Genomic DNA, 18608 nt, shown 5'->3' on the forward strand with positions numbered 1-18608 from the left:
ATCTTCTTCTAAATGACTACTAAAACAGTGTTGATTTGATTTGCTTCCCTTAATAAATTCACGTAACATACAGAGTGGAGGCTTCTTCCTGATTTAGGTTACTCCCTCCATCTGAAAGGCTTAGGTAAGTAGTATTTGTGCCTGATTAACTCCCTCCTGGCTATTCAGTAACTACAGAGCACACAGGGCCCAACCTGATTCCCTCTTATATGCTACAATCTTTTCTCCACAGCCCACATCTCATCAATCACACGTACTGCATTGCAAACACACATAAAGCAAACACACATTTCCACTATTTTTTTTTAACTGTTCATCAATTGCAAACCATGTCGTACTATTTCTCAGCTGTTATTGCCTCCTGCTTTCATCATCAGTATCCTTCATTATACAATAATGTGAAACAGTGAAGGCTTCAGTTCTCTGTTAGAGCTGTTGTGCCCTACAAAGAGGGGCACATAATGATACAAAAATATCCTTTAAATTAGTTCTCATTAGCTCTTCTATATAGGGAATCCATCATTTCTGAACAGCAGCTGTACAAAAGGAAATGTAGCACACAGCACATGATTAATGAGACGTTTCAGAGGGCGAGCTCAGTCTGTCAATGAATAATGTTGACTTTTTGTTTTATATAGTCAGCCAATGAAAAGCAACACTCATTGAGGAAGACAAATAAATGTCCTTGGAGGATGTTAGGTGTTACCAGCTCAAAGCTCTAATCTCACGTGTTCTCTGAGGAAGGCACTGAGTAACCTCTCAGAGGGGTTAATGGTTAAAAAAATGACATTAACTTCACTTCCAGTCAGCACAGAAATAACCAGAAAGTGATTTTAAGAAAGCGACTGACACATGGAATGTCTGGCAACACAATAAAACCTATAATTAAATCCTACATATTCAAATTTAAATAATGTAACAAAGAAAGGTGAGATCGGGGGCCGTCACAGCAGCGTGGGGGCTTTGCTGGGGCGCCCCAGCGCCGGTGGAGATTTGCTCCTCAGCTCTTTGCTCTTCAGGCTGATGGGCTGGGCCACCATCAGGGCCGGGGCGGAGAGGTGATGGGCGGCTGACTTCTGCTGATGGGCGCTGTTGATGTAGCTGGAGATGAGGAGGGTGATCTCTCTTATCTGTAGATGAGACAAAACAGTGACTTCAATATGTGTGTGGGTGTGTGTGTGTGTGTGTGTGTGTGTGTGTGTGTGTGTGTGTGTGTGTGTGTGTCTTCATGTACACTGATAATAAAGCCTTATTATATTTTATTTAAGCTCACAACAGTACCAATACTTTGAGACAGAAGGAAATGATATTTAATTTTGATATGTCTGATATCAGTATTGTCTGATGCCATGCAATGAAATGCACTGCAGCTGCTTGTAATGACTGTTAACAATATCAGAGGAACGTAATGTAATGTAATGTGGTAGTTGTGACTGCTACACTGTTGTTCATGTAATCCCATGGTGTGACACAGGACTGGATCTCACACCAACCTTGGAGGCATCCATAGCGAACAGATGTTTCTCGGACGGTTTGTCTTTGGCGGCGTTGCTACAGATGCTCTGCCCCACCACCAGCATGAAGTCCTGTTTGCAGCCTCCGAACGTCATCAGGCTCTTGTAAGGGTGGGACACCAGCGGTTTCTGAACACGCAGATATTTGTATTATGATCTGATAATGAAAACAATGTAGAAGCATTCTATGCAACTCTAAACTACACCTGCGGCTTTTGAAAACAACATGCAAAGCTGCACATTTTGCATTGCTGTATGTTTAATGTCTCCCATGTGTTCTTATTTGCATCCTTATACATAACCTAACAACCCCATAGAGATCAAATGAGAGCAAATTTCACTAAATGCTAATTTTGGGGCTTTTTCTCAGATTTGACCTTTTCAACCTTTATCTGAAACCAGTTCTACCTCTAATGCAGCTCGAATTGAAAAATCATTTAAAGCCTTTCATACTGTGTGTCTATCATGCTTCACAGGTCACATGATTTGAAAGTGCAACTCGTATTAACAGTGCATAACAGCGAGCGAGTAATCATGTCCTGACAAAAATGTGAGTTACGCTAGAGATGCTCACGATAGAGTTGTGCTCCAGGACGCTGATACCATCTTCATGAACTGCCAGCCAAACACGTACACGCTGCTCTGGAGACGGAGTGATGGACTGAAAACAGGGAGAGAGAGAAATACAAAACAAAACAACAATTGAAAGTTTATCATCACAGTAAGATGCGGTTTGTTGCACTCTGACATTATCTAAACACTACTGATAAATCTGCAGCAAAATGTTATGTCATCTTTTGCTTGCTTAGTACAAGTCAGATTAAAGGAAAAACTCAACTAAGTATATGAATGTACATAGATGTTATCCTGTGTTATAAATAAGTATATTACAGGGTTACTGTTACATTGCACATGGAAACCAATATATGCTTTTGGTTGACTCTTATTAGCAGTATTCAGTTCCAATTAACAAGTGCACAAAATATTAGAAACATAAACTCACTACTAATTTTTTGTATTCACTTTTCTGTATAACTGAGAGCATATTTAGTTTATATGATGGCCTTCATTTCTTCAACACTATAGCAAATCTGAGAGCAAATAGCAACACTTTGTTACATGGTCCATATCTGCCTGATGATAAGATAACATGGATTAGAATTAACATAAACACACACACACACACACACACATACATACACACACACACACTTACTTCTGCCTCAAATAATTTGGCTCCAAAGAAAGGCCACTTCTTGGCGACGGTCAGGTAAATCCTGACACACTCTGACAAACTTCGACCCCTAAGTGAGGCCCAGCGGGCAGAGAGGCGCTGGAGCAGTTGTCTGGGGAGGGGGGGGGCAGTTCATCAATTTAGCATACTGACTTAAATGCAACAATTCTTCAGAGCATTGCTCAGATTTTAAAATATGCTTGTGTTGCAGATTTTGAAAGATTCCTGTTGTTTTAGTCTCTTTGTGATGTGATGTGATTGGATGAGTATAAAGCAGGTTAAGTTACTGCAATGTTCAGGATGATGACAGGAAAGGAATAGTTTAACTGTAAGTGAGCATGTCCTGTGATAGAAAGATTTAAACCCAAATTTACACACATTAATAAAATAAAAAGCAAAAAAGAAAAGACAAATAAGACTAAAAGAAGAGATACACAGTAAGAAAAAATGTGTAAATGGAATTGTAGTCAAGTTTCGATGTGTTCTGGTACCTGAGCTGGTCTTCAGATGTAGTCCTGCGGTAGTGTTTAGGATAGAATCTATCCAGGACCTGTTTCAGGGTCTGGTTAGACTTGGTCTGAGCTGATCCAGGAGCAGAGAAAGGACGTTCAAAATCCCCAAACTCCACCTGAACGCAAACACACATACTCTATTTCAGGGTGGGGTCTGGTCAACATCAATGCAAGTATTTAGTGGTGTCTAAAGTGTAGATTTCTTTAAGCTAGGATGAATAAAAGTGTAAGAAATAAACTATAGAATAGTATCAGACCTGGGCTAGCAGGGCGGCCATTTCTAGAGCCAGCTCCTTGTTCACTGGGAAGTGTCCCGCTACGATGGCTTCATTCGTCTGATAGGCCAGCAGCAACCTCTCCCTCTCTGACTCCCCTCTCACCTGGATAGAGAAGTACAGCCTGGGGATGGAAAGAGTAAAAATGAGGCACGGATGGGTGAAACTTTATTGAGTCTGATAGTTTGTTCATATTCTGAAGATGTGTGTGTGTAAGGGCCAGTTGGCTCCTTCTCTACCTGTTCTTGTAGGTGAGGCGGACTGTCCTGGTGTGTTCAGACTTGCCGGTGTGCTGCTCCTTAGAGGCTTGCTCCCATTTAGAGATAATATCACAAATCTGTAAGTGATATGAAGGACACAGATTTCTTTCAAGTTAAAGTCAGGAGATCATGGTGTTAAGTTTTGTAACCTCTTCACATGAATAAAAGATGCACCTTGATGCCTCCTTGATGCAGGCAGTGTTCCAGCTCTCGTCCAGTAGGGTCATCGGTGTACAAGCTGAAACCAGACAGTCCCGTCTTCCTCATACCCGTGTCCTGGTTGAGGCGACACTGGAACTCTTCCACTGTGGTCGAAGCGTCGAAGCTCACCACCTACAAGAAAGGAATTCATTTATTCATTTGCTGCCATAGTGACGTAATCTTAAGTAAACTCAGATGGGAACATTTCTGACATTTCCTACATATATATTGCAGAGGCTGTAACATAGAGACACATCTGGCTGAAACATGATGATAAATACATGTTAATACAGCACATACAGGAAGATGGAAGCATTTTTCCACTGATCTCATCATGCTTTGAGCTAAATGCTAGTGTGCTAACATTCTCACAATGACAATGCTAACATGTTGGTGGTTAACAGGTGGTTAACAGGTTACCATTTTCACCATCTTATTTTAGTGTGTTATGGTGCTAACAAGTGCTAAGTTGCACTAAACACAAGGTACAGTATAACTCAGGCTTGAATGTCAGTAGCTTTTTGCAGTTGTTTGGCTATAAACGATTAATTCAGTTTTGACCTCATGGTGATGTTGGATGAAAAGTCAGGGCATCACCAAATTTAGTGTGATTTATCCTCTCCACCAAATATCATGACCAAATATCATGACTATCCAATAATAAAAAATATTCCAGTGTAGACCAAGGATAGACCAACTAACATTGCTATCCATAGGCCCATGAGGCTAGCATGGCTAAAACTGCTACAAGCCTTTATGGCATTATATAAAACATTATCACATGAGCTGAATTTATAACATATCTTATCACATAATATGGCCATTGATGTATATGTGGACTTGCATATCTATAATACTGATTCCTGTACTCTGAAAAAAGATCCATATGTCGCAATATTTTCCATATTCTAATATTGCAGCCAGACAGGTCATGAAACAGGTTTGTGTGACCCTGTTAATACAGAGCTGCTAGTCATCCAGGCTATGATCTCATCACTTCCTGTACACACAAACACACACACATACACAGAGTGACAACATACTCCTCCACCCCCCTGAAGGAGAAACTCTGAATCAGAGCATAGAGGTAAATATTGAAATGGAGAAGTAAAGCAGAGTGTATGGAACCCCAGTTGATTCAAAATGAAATTCATAAATAAGTTTATTATTATGAAATATATACGTTCATTATTATGAAATATTTTCCATTATAATGAAATATTTCCATCATTATGAAATATAACCATATCATAGTTTCATCTTCCTTATTTTCACAATAAAATAGTTTATTGGATAATGGTTTATTTCACAACAGTGTTTTACAGAATAGCCTTTTATGTCATAATTCTGTTTTTCAGCAGAATGATTTTTTGGCTACACGCAAATGTTGAACCTGCATGCTCATTGGCTGATCCTTCTCTGCTCTATGACTAGTTTTGAAACACATTAGAAGTAAAGGCAGAGGAGAAAAACTGTGTATACTGTAGCTCTGTCATAGAGTATAGTTTTAAGATGTCGTTAGAAGTTAGTAGTTCTAACTTAGAATCTGTTGTCCATTTACAATATAGAGCCTAATTGAAAATGTACCCCTACTTGTTTCGGAGATGTGAGGTCCTGCTAGCAGAGTTGTGATTTAATATTAAGATTTAATATTTATTCAGGTGAGAAAGTAACTATGTAGATTCCCAATATGTGATCAGTTTATCAAAATAACACCTCTTTGCAAATCTTCTGCAATGTTTTTAACTGACCACTGACAGCTGACACCACCATTATGAAATAAACTATTATGCAATAAATTATGTTATTGTGAAAAAAAGGAAGACGAAACTATCATAAGACTATATTTCATAATAATGGAAAATATTTAATTATAATGTTTTAATATTTCCTAATAATGAACTTATCTATTAATCTCAAGAGTGAGCATGTGCATGACATTCTAAACAGACAGTTATGAAATGTGTAAACAGAGAAGGACGTATATTGCTACCTGGTAAGTGTTGTTGAGGAAGTGCACAGGCACGCTGAAAGGAAGGGAGTGGTGATAGGGATTCCTCAGTAGGATAGACAGGATTTCCATACGGGACGGCCTGGCCTGCCTCTCCCCCTTCTGCTGTGTGCGCTCCATAGAACGCTGGCAGTAGATGGCATATTTACCCACCTCAGTCCTGAGAACAACAAGGCAGACACTCATATAGTGGTATATACTATATATACTATATACTATAAGTGTATTAACTTAGAGCACCATAAGACGTCTTCAATAGTCAAAGCAACTAAAATGAAGAGACATGATGGTTGAAGTAAGAACATGTATGTGGATAACAATGTTAATTTATTCAGTATTCTCCACAAAGACTGTTATTTAAGTGAAGTTACAACAATGTTCATTGCATCAGTACATGGTGAATTATATTTCACAATAGTGGGGAATATAAACTGTGGTAAGTGCAGTAGTTTGTATAATGTTACTGTGAGGAAGACGCACGCATGCATATCCACTGACTTCTGCATAAGTTCATTTGACGTGATTCACTTCCTATCAAAGTCTGTAAATGTAAAAATAAAACTACAAATCTGTGGTGATTTGTTACTCTGAATGCAGAAGGCAACCATCACTAATTTATTTATTAGATTTAGTTTGAAGTGGCTTCCTCTTATCCGTTAATGTGATGATTTCTGTCAGACATAGACATGAGCGCACACTTGTGGAAAGAGCCTCAATGCTTGTGTGATATTTGATATTGATTTTCCTAGCACAGGATGAAAGGAAGTGAAGTTGGGACTCTGTTTCAATTCCTCATTAGGATTCAAATACAAAGGGGAAGTAGTGTTACTTACTATAGTGGTTTTACAATGGTTTTTGTGTTTATTAAACTTATTTTTCTCCACACTGTGCAGAGAAAAACCTTTTTATAGACTAATCTGCCAAGAGAAGAATGAAGAATGTCTGAATGAGTCTTTATATTCACTGTTGAAAAACAATCCACAGCACAACACTCCATTTCTATCCATGAAATCAGGCCAGATGCATAATAATGATGGAAAAACAATTATTTGGACATTAAAAACTGTCTTGGCAGATGTGTTCATAACATTTCCAGACTTAATCATTTGACTGTTGGGCTCCTTCTGTTTTCTCACCTGGAGTCACCGTGTCTTTTGAGGTGAGCCTGCAGCAGCCAGAGGAAAGGATGCTGAGGCAGAAACAGTCCTACACACAAGGCTAGAAACTGCCAACCCTGAAGAATGACACACAGAGACACTGTTACTGAACACAATGTACACACTGAAACCTATAATCTGTAAACACACCATTAAAAGTATCATAGTCCAGTTTCCTCATCACACACAAACACACAGAGTTTTACTATGAAAAATGTGTCACTACTATTACCAGTTTTGCTCCTGTTAATCACATTGAGTTCATTCACCTTTCGGGATTACATCAACTTGTTTATAATAAAAAACAACACCAGGATTGTGCTGTGACTCATTCTGTTGTCTTTAAAATCCCACAGTTGGATAAGATGTAATCATGACACATACGTTTAACATCTCTTTTAAAATCTTTTGGCAGTTTCGGCACTTTCAACTTTAATTTGCGCCCTCTGCTGGCCACGTGTCTGCAGGTGTTACAGGTCTGTCTGGTTACTGGATGTGAGGGATCACATGATTAGAGGGTGACAGAGGACGGAGACAATGGGTGTTTCCGGACATTGAAGGAGGTGATTTTAATCCCTATTCTCAGAAGAACATGTCAGGAGTATTCGTGTGTAAAACCTTTTTTTTGTGGTAACTATACCAACAGATAGTAGACTATTACCAAGTACTGGCAATGCTTGTTCCTGATGATTCAGTCACCCTTTACTTTTCATGCATGGGTGGATTATAAGAGCTTGATACACTGAATGGTTCCTGTTCAGTACAGTAGGAATTACTCACCTGGGGCAAAACAAGAAGTTTCTAGCTTCCTTATTTATTTCCTAGAACTAGACTTTACCTGTGATGATGTCATGGATTTTTAAATCACTTTTCTCGGCTTGAGGAAGCATTTTAATTGACCTTGTTTGCACTTTAAGGTATCCTGTCAACAGTTTTAACCCTATAATGCCAAGTGAATCATATTTGATACATGAGTTTTAGAGAGCTCTACATCATTAGTGTTTTCCTGAGAAATATGACGTATAATATCAAATACATGTAGTGCACAGATCAACTAATGCAGTGATGAATTGCTAAATATTCTGTAGTTTATTTTATTATATTAATTCCTGTTGAACATATGTGTATCAAATGAGATACAGCAGGTATAGAAGCTCATTTATCCGTAAATTTTATTGCATCATCATACATAAAAAGTTTAGTAGGTGGTAATATGAGTTTTACGTAGGACCTGTTAGGGCTTTAAACAATATTGTATTCATATGTTTTTGTTTGTTTAAAAAAAAACATGCTATGAAAAATAAACTAAAAATGATTTAATTTATTTTTAAATTACCTGTTAGAAGGTCTGATAAACACTACAGTTTTAAAGAATTAGAATTTTCTGGCTATTACTTGATGGTTCAGGCTTTACAAGGTTAAAGATGTCTCTTACAATGGTGGTCTATGGGGAAAATGCATTTAGGGCAGCAGGGGGATTTTTCAAGTGACCACTGTTCCAAACTGGCTGCAAAGCTAATTCAAGACACTGTATCCAGCTCTTATAATACACCTTTGTTCCCCTGTTAAATGTTTCCAACAAACACACACACTACTGCTGCCACCGTGTGGTGATAACGCGTACCTGCAGGGGTCCTGGATGGCCGTGCGGCTGCCTCTTCCGCGTCTGCTTTATGAGCTGGCAGAAGAACTCGTTCTGAAGCTCGGGGTGCGTCAGACACACCTGCAGTGCACTCTGGGCCAGTGAGACGTGGTAGTCGATGGCAGGAGCATCGATGGCCACGTTGATGAAAAGCTGACAAGTCTGAGGAAGACAGAGGATGAGAAAGAACCGGTGATGATCTGTGATTGAAGCGTTATTAAAGATTAAAAGCGACCTGTGATTGTCAGCTGTGTTGTCTTGTTAATAAAGATTGCAAAGGTTCAAATGAGATATCTGTCTCTATCACAGTGACATTCAAACATAGGCAGCGAGATGTTCTGATGTCTGATCAAAGCATTCCTTCTATGAAAGGCAAATGACTGCACATTCTGAGCGATAGCAGGATTATTAGTCCGCATAGTTTCTGGATGAAACTGCATATAGATGCTATGTGAGAGCGTCAGCGTACCTTAAAGAGTTTAACGGCTTCAGTTTGTAAGGCCTGTGAGGGCAGCGTGGTGAGAGGAGACGACAGAGCCTCCTTACTGAAACACAACATGGGATGTCTCCAGATCTGAGAGTCTGAAAGACAGAAGGGCAGACTTCTAGTTTACAAGTCATACAAATGAGTTAAATACATTGAGTAGTACATGCTAAAAGAAACATAAAAACACAGAAATAAGAGACTACACTAATTAAAGAGGTTGTAAGAAAATGTGAAATATCAATTCATATATTCAGTATGAGATCCATATGCAAAAACAGTTTGAAAAACATCAGTACCTTTTTTCAACATCTTGTTTTGCATGTTAAATTAAATTAAGCTGTGATGGCTTTGACGTAATTTGTGGGAGGAGGAAGGCCAAGAAAACATGACCCAGTTCGATAGGGTGTGAATGATCCATCTGCAGTCATACAATTACTCAAACTCACTATTATTTGCAGATAATTGAATTCAGAGCTGTAATTATAGTAAGCAAATATTAGTGAGTTATTCCATCACTTCAGGTCTTAGTTTGAAACTCATATCATCTTCCTCTTCAAAACATCACAGCCAGAGCTACAGATTTCCAGATTTCCAGATTTATGAAGCTACTCTTCTCATTGAGTCCTTTGGAACATGTTTAAAATGTGCTTTAATTTTTGGTTTATAATCTGATTTATTTATTTGTTCTTTTTAACAACGTAGCTTTTCTTTTACATTTATGTATGTAGACAGTAAATCCTCTACCTGCACACTGATTATCTGTGTTTGTTCAGTTTGAATCTGTGCAAATAAATGAAGTTGAGTTGTTCACATATATTATAGTGAGGAACTTTCCCATAATGAATAGCATTTATTTTATTTAACTTCATTCAGAATGGGTTTGATTATGAATAGGCTCCAAACAGGCTCATGTTCAGTATGTTTGTATTGCAGTTTTTGTCCTATCTAGTTTGGAGTATGACAAGCCTTGCACATCACAAAAAGGAGATTGGTGTGAAACTGAAGTTAAAAAGCAGCTATTAATAAAGCACAAAGACACAACCAGAAAGAACATATCTGTATTAAACACTCACTTGGATCTCCGTCCAGTTGAAAGAGTTTTCCCACCAGTTGTTCAAACTCAGTGCCAACTTTACCCACTGTGGTTCCCGCTGCCACAGACAGATGGTACAGCCATGATTCCTACACACACACACACACACACACACACGCACTTCAGTATGATGGGATGATGTGATACTGATTCACCACTTTGGCATCCTTACAGGCTTTATAACCAATTCTGGCTTTAGACTAAAAATCAGCTGAATTTTCACTGAAAGAAAACATTATTTTAGCTAGTTCTGATTAAGTAACATACACACAAATATCTCTATTTGTTATGCTAAACCAACAATGTCTTATTTCCAAGAACATGCATGAAAATTGCAACGACATCATCAAAAACCAGAACATGTAGAGTGAGACCTTCTCGTGTTGGGACTCGATGAGCAGGTAAGTGGGTCCTTGCTCCTGCGGCTGGATGCCGATGGTGAAGGGCGCTACCTGTAAACCACACGCCTTCAGGTCGTCATCTGAATCCCGGGACCTGTCCACCTCCTCCACCCTGGCCTCCCAAAGCTTGATCTGCCCCAATGGGAACTGGGAACACACACACAGAGACATACACGCCGACATGTTATACTGACAAGAGCGTTACAGTTCTGCCTGTACATCCTGTAAACCTCTTTCAATCTTACCTTGTCCTCTTGGCTGCGAAAGTAGTACAACGTTTTGCCAATCAGAGCGCACCAAACCCGCTTAGAGTAGCCGTGTTTCACCTGCCATACACAGAATCAAAAATGTTAAATCTAAATAGGTAAATATATAAAATGAATGTTATTGAGGTTTTGATTCAGCTGTGGGACCTTGATGAGCAGTCCCTTCATGCCGGGCCGGATGTCTGGCTGAGTGAAGAGAGGACTGGCAGCTTTCAGCCTCAGCACGCTCTGCAGCACCCGCAGCCACTCCTCCAGCAGGTTAGGAGAGTCGGCCTTCAGGTAGTAAACACGCTTCCCTGTTACTATCTGTACAGCAATGACACAAACACAAGGTGGAGGTGAAGGTGGGATGACATGCACTATCGGACAATATTCTTCACTTTAAAGCATTTTTAAATACCTGGAGAACTTGTTTTCCCTCTCCACGAGCGATGCTGCTGGTGGCGTTGACCTCGATCTGGCCTTGTGGTTTCCTGATCACATCACTCTGTGGAAGAAGTTTTAAGGTGTTTCACTGCAGACTTAGTGACAAAAGACATTTTCAGAAAGCTCAACTCAAAACTTGTGGTGTTTCATTTGACTCCTCAAGAAAGCATCTACATGTGATCAAATAATAAATAAATCAAATAGTAAATCCTCACAGGTGATTTATAGTAGAGCAGCTCTCCGTCTTTGAGGACAAACCAGCGTCTCTTCCACGTTTTCTTCCAGGTCTTCACCATTTTCAGCAGGTAGCCTGACTTCTCCATCGGTTCCTGCAACATGCAACCCTGTTCAGTGTTCTTTTTTAGTACATTGCAAAGTGCAGGATGTAGACGTGTACATCATTAAATGAGACTCCTTAACTCTCAGCACATATCCTCACTGTTTAAACCTTTAAATGGAAACTTAAAGAGTCCCTTCATGTCCTTGCAACAATGCATCTTATGATGCACTTTATTGATAATGGACACTCTCACACATGACTTTTATCCAGGCCTATTTAATTTAGACTGCTATTTACTCATTTCAATTTGCACTATTTTTTCTTTTCTTTTAAGGTAAACAGTATTTTGTTTTCTTATGGAAGTGCATAATGAAAATGACAATAAATGCAGTGTTTAGAGATTCAACATATTAAGTGAATTAGGGTTTATTGACAGTCTGAGATTTATGTCATTATACTCATTTATTTCTTAAAATATTGTTTTAATTGAGTTATATGGTACCAGTCAAAAGTTTCAATACAGTTGAATGAGACAGGTGTGTCCAAACTTTTGACAGGTGTGAAATATCCATGCAGAAATAAGAATATAAACAAACAAATCTGTCCGGTTAAGTAGAAAAATAAGATATATTTTGAGTACTTTTGAATACTGTTTTTTTCCCCTTTATTTAACTCAATGGAGATATTGATGCAACATTCAAAGATTCATGTTCAAATGTGTTAGAACTAGTGGTGTGTGCATCTTCTGTGTCAGCATGTAACACAAGAGCTCTTTATCCACACAAGGGAGTTTTTGGTGAGTCCCAGCTAAAGAATCAACAGTCCAGTGTCTCATTCTTTCAATACAGACTAAGTGACTTACAGTCTTGCCGTTGTCACTGGCTGAGGAGCAGGTTTTGGGGAGTTTCTGCTCTGGTTCGGAACACTCTGTGTCAGTGGAGTAGGCATCAGGGGGGATTGCATAGTCGCTCTCTGATGTCATTGAAGACATGGACACAGCTGGAGAAGGAAAAGCACAAGTAAAGTAGTCAACAACATATAAGCATACACATCTTTAAATATCTACTTTAATAAAAATACAACATTAAGATTGTGAAAGAAGACTATACAGTGAAGGTGCAAAAAAATGAGGCAGTACTTATATTTTACAATAATAAACCTAATGTCCTTTAATTTATGTGTTTAATTTGAATTTTATGTGCTGTAAAGTTTAATCAAGTTTAATAATTCATGAATAACCAATTACCCAATAAGCCAGTAATAAAAATACCCTTCACACGCATTCAGTCACCTTCATCTTTTACTGCTTCTTTATGAAATCATAAAATATAGCACACAGGTATCACTGTCCAAACCCAAGTATAAGAAACAGAGAAATTACTTAAGTTATATTAGATTATACTATAGGGGAATATTATAAAACACTGTAAATGAAACTCAGTGTAAATTCACATTAAGCTGTCAGACACATCATGAATTTCTAATAGAAACCTGCTGTGATTTTTTTTTCATGTTGACCCCTCCAGCAGCTGCAGTGCACAAGGACACTTTTCCCTTCAGCTGCTGTGGGAATTCTAATAACCTTCCAGTCCGTGTGTTGTGTACCTCTCTTGAGAGAGCGCGGGCTGCCTGGGCTGCTGTCCTTGCGTGAGCTGGAGGAGGTGTGGGAGCTGCAGAAGGAGCCGTCCTCCTCTCCGGAACTGGACGACTCCTCGGAGCTGGACGATTCATCTGAGAACGGACTGCTGCTCAACAGAGTGGCTTTCTGTCAAATGGAAGCAGGGTGGGAGTCAACTCTCATAAAGTCACTGATACACATGGAATTGAACGAGTTGATTAAAGCTGGGTTAAGTACATTTGACACTGATTATCAAGTTTATCTACATAATGAATGAGATACAAGTTCTGAAGCACTGCACCACACTTTAATGGCATGTAAAGGTCTGAAAAATACATGTGCACAGTTGTACTTACCCCCTTCAGAGTAGTGTAAACTGGTGTAGTCATGTTTCTATAGATGAGAGATGTGTACATTACAAAGGCAGGATAGGAGGACTGCAGGGAGGGGTCTGCAACAAAGTAGAAGTAAGTTATTCAGCTGAACATCTCTGAAGCTGAGATTTGAGCCTGAGGCTGCTGATGAGTTGCCTCCTTTTCTCCCGTCTCACCTTTACTAGCAGGGTCTGTGCAGGAAGTCTCAGACAGTCTGATACCTGATTTAGCCACGGCATAAATACGACTCTCCTGTGGAGGAAACGCATCAGTCAATACTTTAAAAACTCTGATAACGATTCTAAGTGTGGCAATATTGAGGTCAAAAAAATGATCGAGATCATGTCCATATGATAGGTCCATATATAGACATGATGATGTTGATAATTTTGTTATTGTACGATAAGTTGATGATTACTGTGACAGGCCTATGACACACTGCATGTAGCTGGTACTGTATACAAAAATCAATAAAGAAAGTGGTATAGCCTTTCATTAGTGGGGGTGGACATGCTAGTAAGTATTTCTTTTGTATGGTTTTTTAATTTTATACTGTGACTGGATCTTGAAAAAGGCTACTACTACTTAAGAGAGAAATTAAAGAGTATGGTAGAGGCCTGCTCAATGTGAAAAATGCCTAGAGATAACTGTTGTTGTGATGTGGTGCTACAGTACCTAAATAAAGTTGATGTGAAACATGTAAAAACATTCTACAAGAAACAAAATATATTTTTTGCTATCATCAGTACAGAAATGAACATTTTTCACTGTCCCATAACTGACCTGAACTAAATAAAAAAACAGCTCAGATATTTCACCTGAAGTCTCAATAGGTTTATACTGTTCTCACCATGTGATTGTGCTCTATATGACGATGTAGTTTCATTACTGAGGTCGTTGTAGTAAGTTTTATCATCATTCTGATTTATTTTCTTTTTATTGTGTTTTTCCTTTGTGTGAAGCACTTTGGATCAACTATATTGTGTTTAAAGTGTGATATATATATAAATAAAGTTAAAGATGAAGTTGGGCTCAGGTTAAACAGTGGAGCTTCTTACCCAGGAGGGCAGTCTGTGTAAAGGGGGAGTGGGAGGTTTGCTGCCGGGAGTTGAGCTGTCACAGTCCGCGCTCATCTCTGTGCCGTGCTCAGAGGGGACAGGTGGGATCTGTATTGACAGCAAAGGGGTCGCAGCTTTTGAGCTGGGGGGGATTCGGGGAGACGCGTCCTTTCCCGTCTCCATGCCGACCTCCTGCTCCTGGTCGAGGTCGGTTTCCTGCGGCCGGAGGGGGCGCAGCATGCTGAGAGCGTTGCGTGTTTGTCCGTGCGCTGCCTCCGTGCTGATTGGTGGCTGGCTCAGGTGTTTCTTAGCGAGGGACACGTTAATCAAGCCGAACCCTGCCGGGGTCCGCAGTCTGGGCTGTTTGGGCGAGGCGGGGGTGTCTCTCAGGTCCTGGGGCGGGTTGGGTCGTTTAGGGGTGAGAGCTGGTGTGAGGATGGGGCTTGGGGTGTTAGGTTCGCTGGAGGAGGACGAAGAGTCGAGTCTCTGCGATTGGAATCGTTTGTTGAGCTCCTCGGAGGTGCAGTCCTCCAGTTTAGCCCTGTGCACCTCCTCCTCCCCCTCCTTGCTCCCCCCCAGCGCCCCGTCTGATGACCCCGCTCGCTGCATGTCATCGTCAAACAGAGAGCTGCTGTCGTCCGAGGCGGTGAGGTAGGTCTCGCTGCCGGGCCGGCTGAACTCCAGACTGCACCCTCCACTGCCTCCTTCTCTGCCCTCGCTCCCTCCTCCCCCCTCCCCCTCCGATGCAGCGCTGGAGAGCACCGAGGAGACGCCGCGGGAGCTTGAGCCGCGGGTGTTCTCGCCGAGGCTTTCGGACGCACTGTCATCTTCCAGAGGAGCGCCCACGTGTTCGGCCTGGTCCGGTCTCTGGACCTCTCCGTCTGTCTCCGAGGAGGCCGACTGCTTACTACTCTTCTCTGTCAAAGCAAACATGAAAATCTGTCTTTCATTATGGTTATACATGAAACCCACTTGATGACAGCTGTATAATTTATAATGGATGAGTGACAATGTTGGACTTTGTGTCTATCCATGCATTTCAGCTGACTCGGTTGAATTTGACATGCATGAAAAATCTTACTCATCAGTTAATTTTCTAATGATTGTTTTGTTTTTCTATTTTCTATACAAAGCACAACGCTGGCATGTTTGTCATTGTGAGCATGTTAGCGTTGAGCTCAAAGCAGCACTGTGCCTAACCAGAGCCTCACAGAGCTGCTACCATTTCTGCAGATGATGTTGCAATAAAGATGTTTGTAATAATGTTAGCAAAGCACAAGCAGATTTAAATCAATGAAGTAACAAACATTCCTCTTTCTGAATCCCCATGAGGTCAAGGGCTGCTATTCTTTAGCTAATTTTTGACCATGGATGCTACTTGTGTCATTCTGGAATATTTGAGGACTCTATACAGTGGATATATTTACACACTCAGCATTCAGACACTCAAATAATAAATAAGAAAACGGGGGAGGGTAAATGTTATGCACTATATAGTAAATAGGGAGTGATTTCAAACACAGCCTTAGCATGTTATCTGATAGCATTAGCAGTTGCTTAGAAACGATGCAGTTTGTGCATTAAGAATTAAGTAAATGATGCTGTTACTAGCCATTAATATAATTTTCCAAGTTAAAAAAGCTGTATTTTTCCTTCATGTTCTGTTCACCTTCCTGCTGTTGATTTACAGTCCAATCTTTGGCCCTCCAGTCACATGAAACCAACAACTTCAGTGGCAGCACAGCATGCTAGTGAAAATCTTTCCCTGACACCATGGATATGACCTAATGGCAAAAAAGTTCCTCTGAGTCACTTTCCATTTTTCACTCTTGAAAAAAACCCTCCCTCCTGCATCCAGCTCCTGCTCCAGTGTCCCATTTCAACCAGATGTGTGTATGCTGAGTCACAGAAGCTGTTTCCATAATCACAGCTGCAGCTCATGGGATCATACCAGTTTTATCTCTTCCCCCGGTCTCTTCTTGGGTGCTGAGGGTCCTCTGTGAGGGTGCTGGACCGGTGAGGACCTGCGGGCTTTTCCCTCTCACCTGGAAGCAGCCGAACGTCAGGCTGCTGAGACGCTGGGCCTCACCCGGTCTGCAGAGGACTCCTCGTCCGCCGCCGCTGCACCTCTGCTCAAACTCTGGAAAAACACATTCAACATCCTATTTTTATCTGACTTATATCTACAGATATGCACGTATAAACCGATGAATCAGACACTTACCATGCACTTGTTTCTGCAGCTCCAAAATCTGAGCTTCCTGTTTCTTGTTGGTTTCTCTCAGTGCAGCATTCTCCACTTCAAACTAAGGAATAAACATTTTTTACCATAACCATAAACATCACTGACTCTGTTTGGGCGCCTTAATATCCAAAACCATCATTCATTTACCTCAGACAACTTCAGCATCACCCACTCTTTGATCTTAGCCGCTTTTTCCTCCACTGTCTTGGCATCCTGTTGTCGTATTTGTTTCTGGAAGAGAGAAGACAAATCGGTGTTGCGGCTGTAATGTAAGCAGACTTTAAATGTTTGAGACTAAAAATGAAGAGGGGCTTTTGTTTGAAGTGGGCTCAGTGGATTTCGATAATGACATGTCACAGCAGAAAGCTTCACAGTGACAGTAGGGGAGGATGGGTTCACGAAGCGGTCAGTGGCATTAAATGGAAATCTTGGATTAACCATATTTTTGAGAGATGAGCTCTGAAAAGTAGTTTGCTCTTCTTGCATCTGTAATGTTTATTGTTGAGGATTATAATAATATGAACATGATGAACCAGTTTAGTTTAGCTCTCCCAAATCATGCTTTTATTAAATCCATGGGAGTTTGTAGAGTTTTTTTGTTGGGACAGAGCAGAGGAAGTTTGTTTGTGTTTCTATGCGTCTGTGAAGAAAACACTTTCACTGGCACTACATCTATTGCATTGATGGTGCTTTTATGTGTGTGTGTGTGTGTGTGTGTGTGTGTGTGTGTGTGTGTGTGTGTGTGTGTGTGTGTGTGTGTGTGTGTTTTCTCTACCTGCTCCTCCAGCTGCTGCTCCAGCTGGGAGATAACATCCTCCTTCTCTTGCACCGAGGCCTGCAGCTCTTGGCAACGTTGAAACAAACGCACCTCCGAGTCTCCCGATTGACTGTCTGGAGCCTTCAGCTTCTCCTCCATCCACTGCACCTGAAATCACACACACACACACATAAGAGCACGCACACACATAGAAGAAGAGCAGGGCAACACTTGTTTGTAGGCTTACCTGCTGCTGAGCGGTGAAGGCCCGTTTCTCTGCATCGATCACCTGCGTCTCCAGTTGTTGAATCTGTTAAAGGACAAACACAACATTTCATTTCCTCCTAATAAACATTAAATCCTACACAGTATATAGATTACACGATACACAAAGTACAGCATTCTCTGTCTCTCCTTTCAGAGCAGAATATTTGTGTACACATGGAGGTGAAATATCAACTGGGCTTCAGTCTGGAGCCAAACACAACAGCACCAAATAAAGACAAAGAGCTGCATGCTGGAGAGAAGTAATGAGAACACCACTTGAGATAACGCTGCTACGCTGGCTGGGAACGAGCAGATGCTTTTTGGCTGGTCTCGGGACTTTTTTTCTCCACCTTTTCTGATTCAAAAAAATGTTAGAAAATTAAGGATTTAAAGATGTGTAGATATATTCACATTTAAGGAATTCAGCAAAAAATCTTCCTCATATAAAGTTGTCCTATATAAAAAAGTGATCTCTTTGCTTTATTTGATCAATTGTAGTTTGCATCTGTAATGTTTGAGTTCAATTTAAA

The 18608-nt window shown here is 40.5% G+C and overlaps 1 protein-coding gene across 1 annotated transcript in view; it reads right to left on the bottom strand.

Moving 5' to 3' along the window:
• Positions 1-871: 871 nt before the first annotated feature.
• plekhh2 (pleckstrin homology domain containing, family H (with MyTH4 domain) member 2) overlaps positions 872-18608 on the bottom strand; it is a 26543-nt gene continuing 8806 nt past the window's right edge. The window contains exons 2-29 of the mRNA XM_053332903.1: positions 18059-18121; positions 17830-17979; positions 17202-17285; positions 17034-17115; positions 16761-16949; positions 14810-15726; positions 13928-14003; positions 13734-13828; positions 13365-13524; positions 12622-12758; positions 11695-11808; positions 11454-11540; positions 11201-11359; positions 11033-11113; positions 10761-10934; positions 10367-10475; positions 9276-9388; positions 8789-8968; positions 7144-7241; positions 5990-6167; positions 3970-4128; positions 3775-3872; positions 3518-3659; positions 3240-3376; positions 2731-2860; positions 2089-2175; positions 1494-1643; positions 872-1130 (exon numbers count right to left, since the gene is read on the bottom strand). Of these exons, the coding sequence (XP_053188878.1) occupies positions 945-1130; positions 1494-1643; positions 2089-2175; positions 2731-2860; positions 3240-3376; positions 3518-3659; positions 3775-3872; positions 3970-4128; positions 5990-6167; positions 7144-7241; positions 8789-8968; positions 9276-9388; positions 10367-10475; positions 10761-10934; positions 11033-11113; positions 11201-11359; positions 11454-11540; positions 11695-11808; positions 12622-12758; positions 13365-13524; positions 13734-13828; positions 13928-14003; positions 14810-15726; positions 16761-16949; positions 17034-17115; positions 17202-17285; positions 17830-17979; positions 18059-18121 (4335 nt within the window). The 3' untranslated portion in view covers positions 872-944. The remainder of the gene's footprint in view (positions 1131-1493; positions 1644-2088; positions 2176-2730; positions 2861-3239; positions 3377-3517; positions 3660-3774; positions 3873-3969; positions 4129-5989; positions 6168-7143; positions 7242-8788; positions 8969-9275; positions 9389-10366; positions 10476-10760; positions 10935-11032; positions 11114-11200; positions 11360-11453; positions 11541-11694; positions 11809-12621; positions 12759-13364; positions 13525-13733; positions 13829-13927; positions 14004-14809; positions 15727-16760; positions 16950-17033; positions 17116-17201; positions 17286-17829; positions 17980-18058; positions 18122-18608) is intronic.

Source organism: Scomber japonicus, chromosome 14 (assembly GCF_027409825.1).
Source record: "Scomber japonicus isolate fScoJap1 chromosome 14, fScoJap1.pri, whole genome shotgun sequence".
Lineage (NCBI taxonomy): Eukaryota > Metazoa > Chordata > Actinopteri > Scombriformes > Scombridae > Scomber > Scomber japonicus.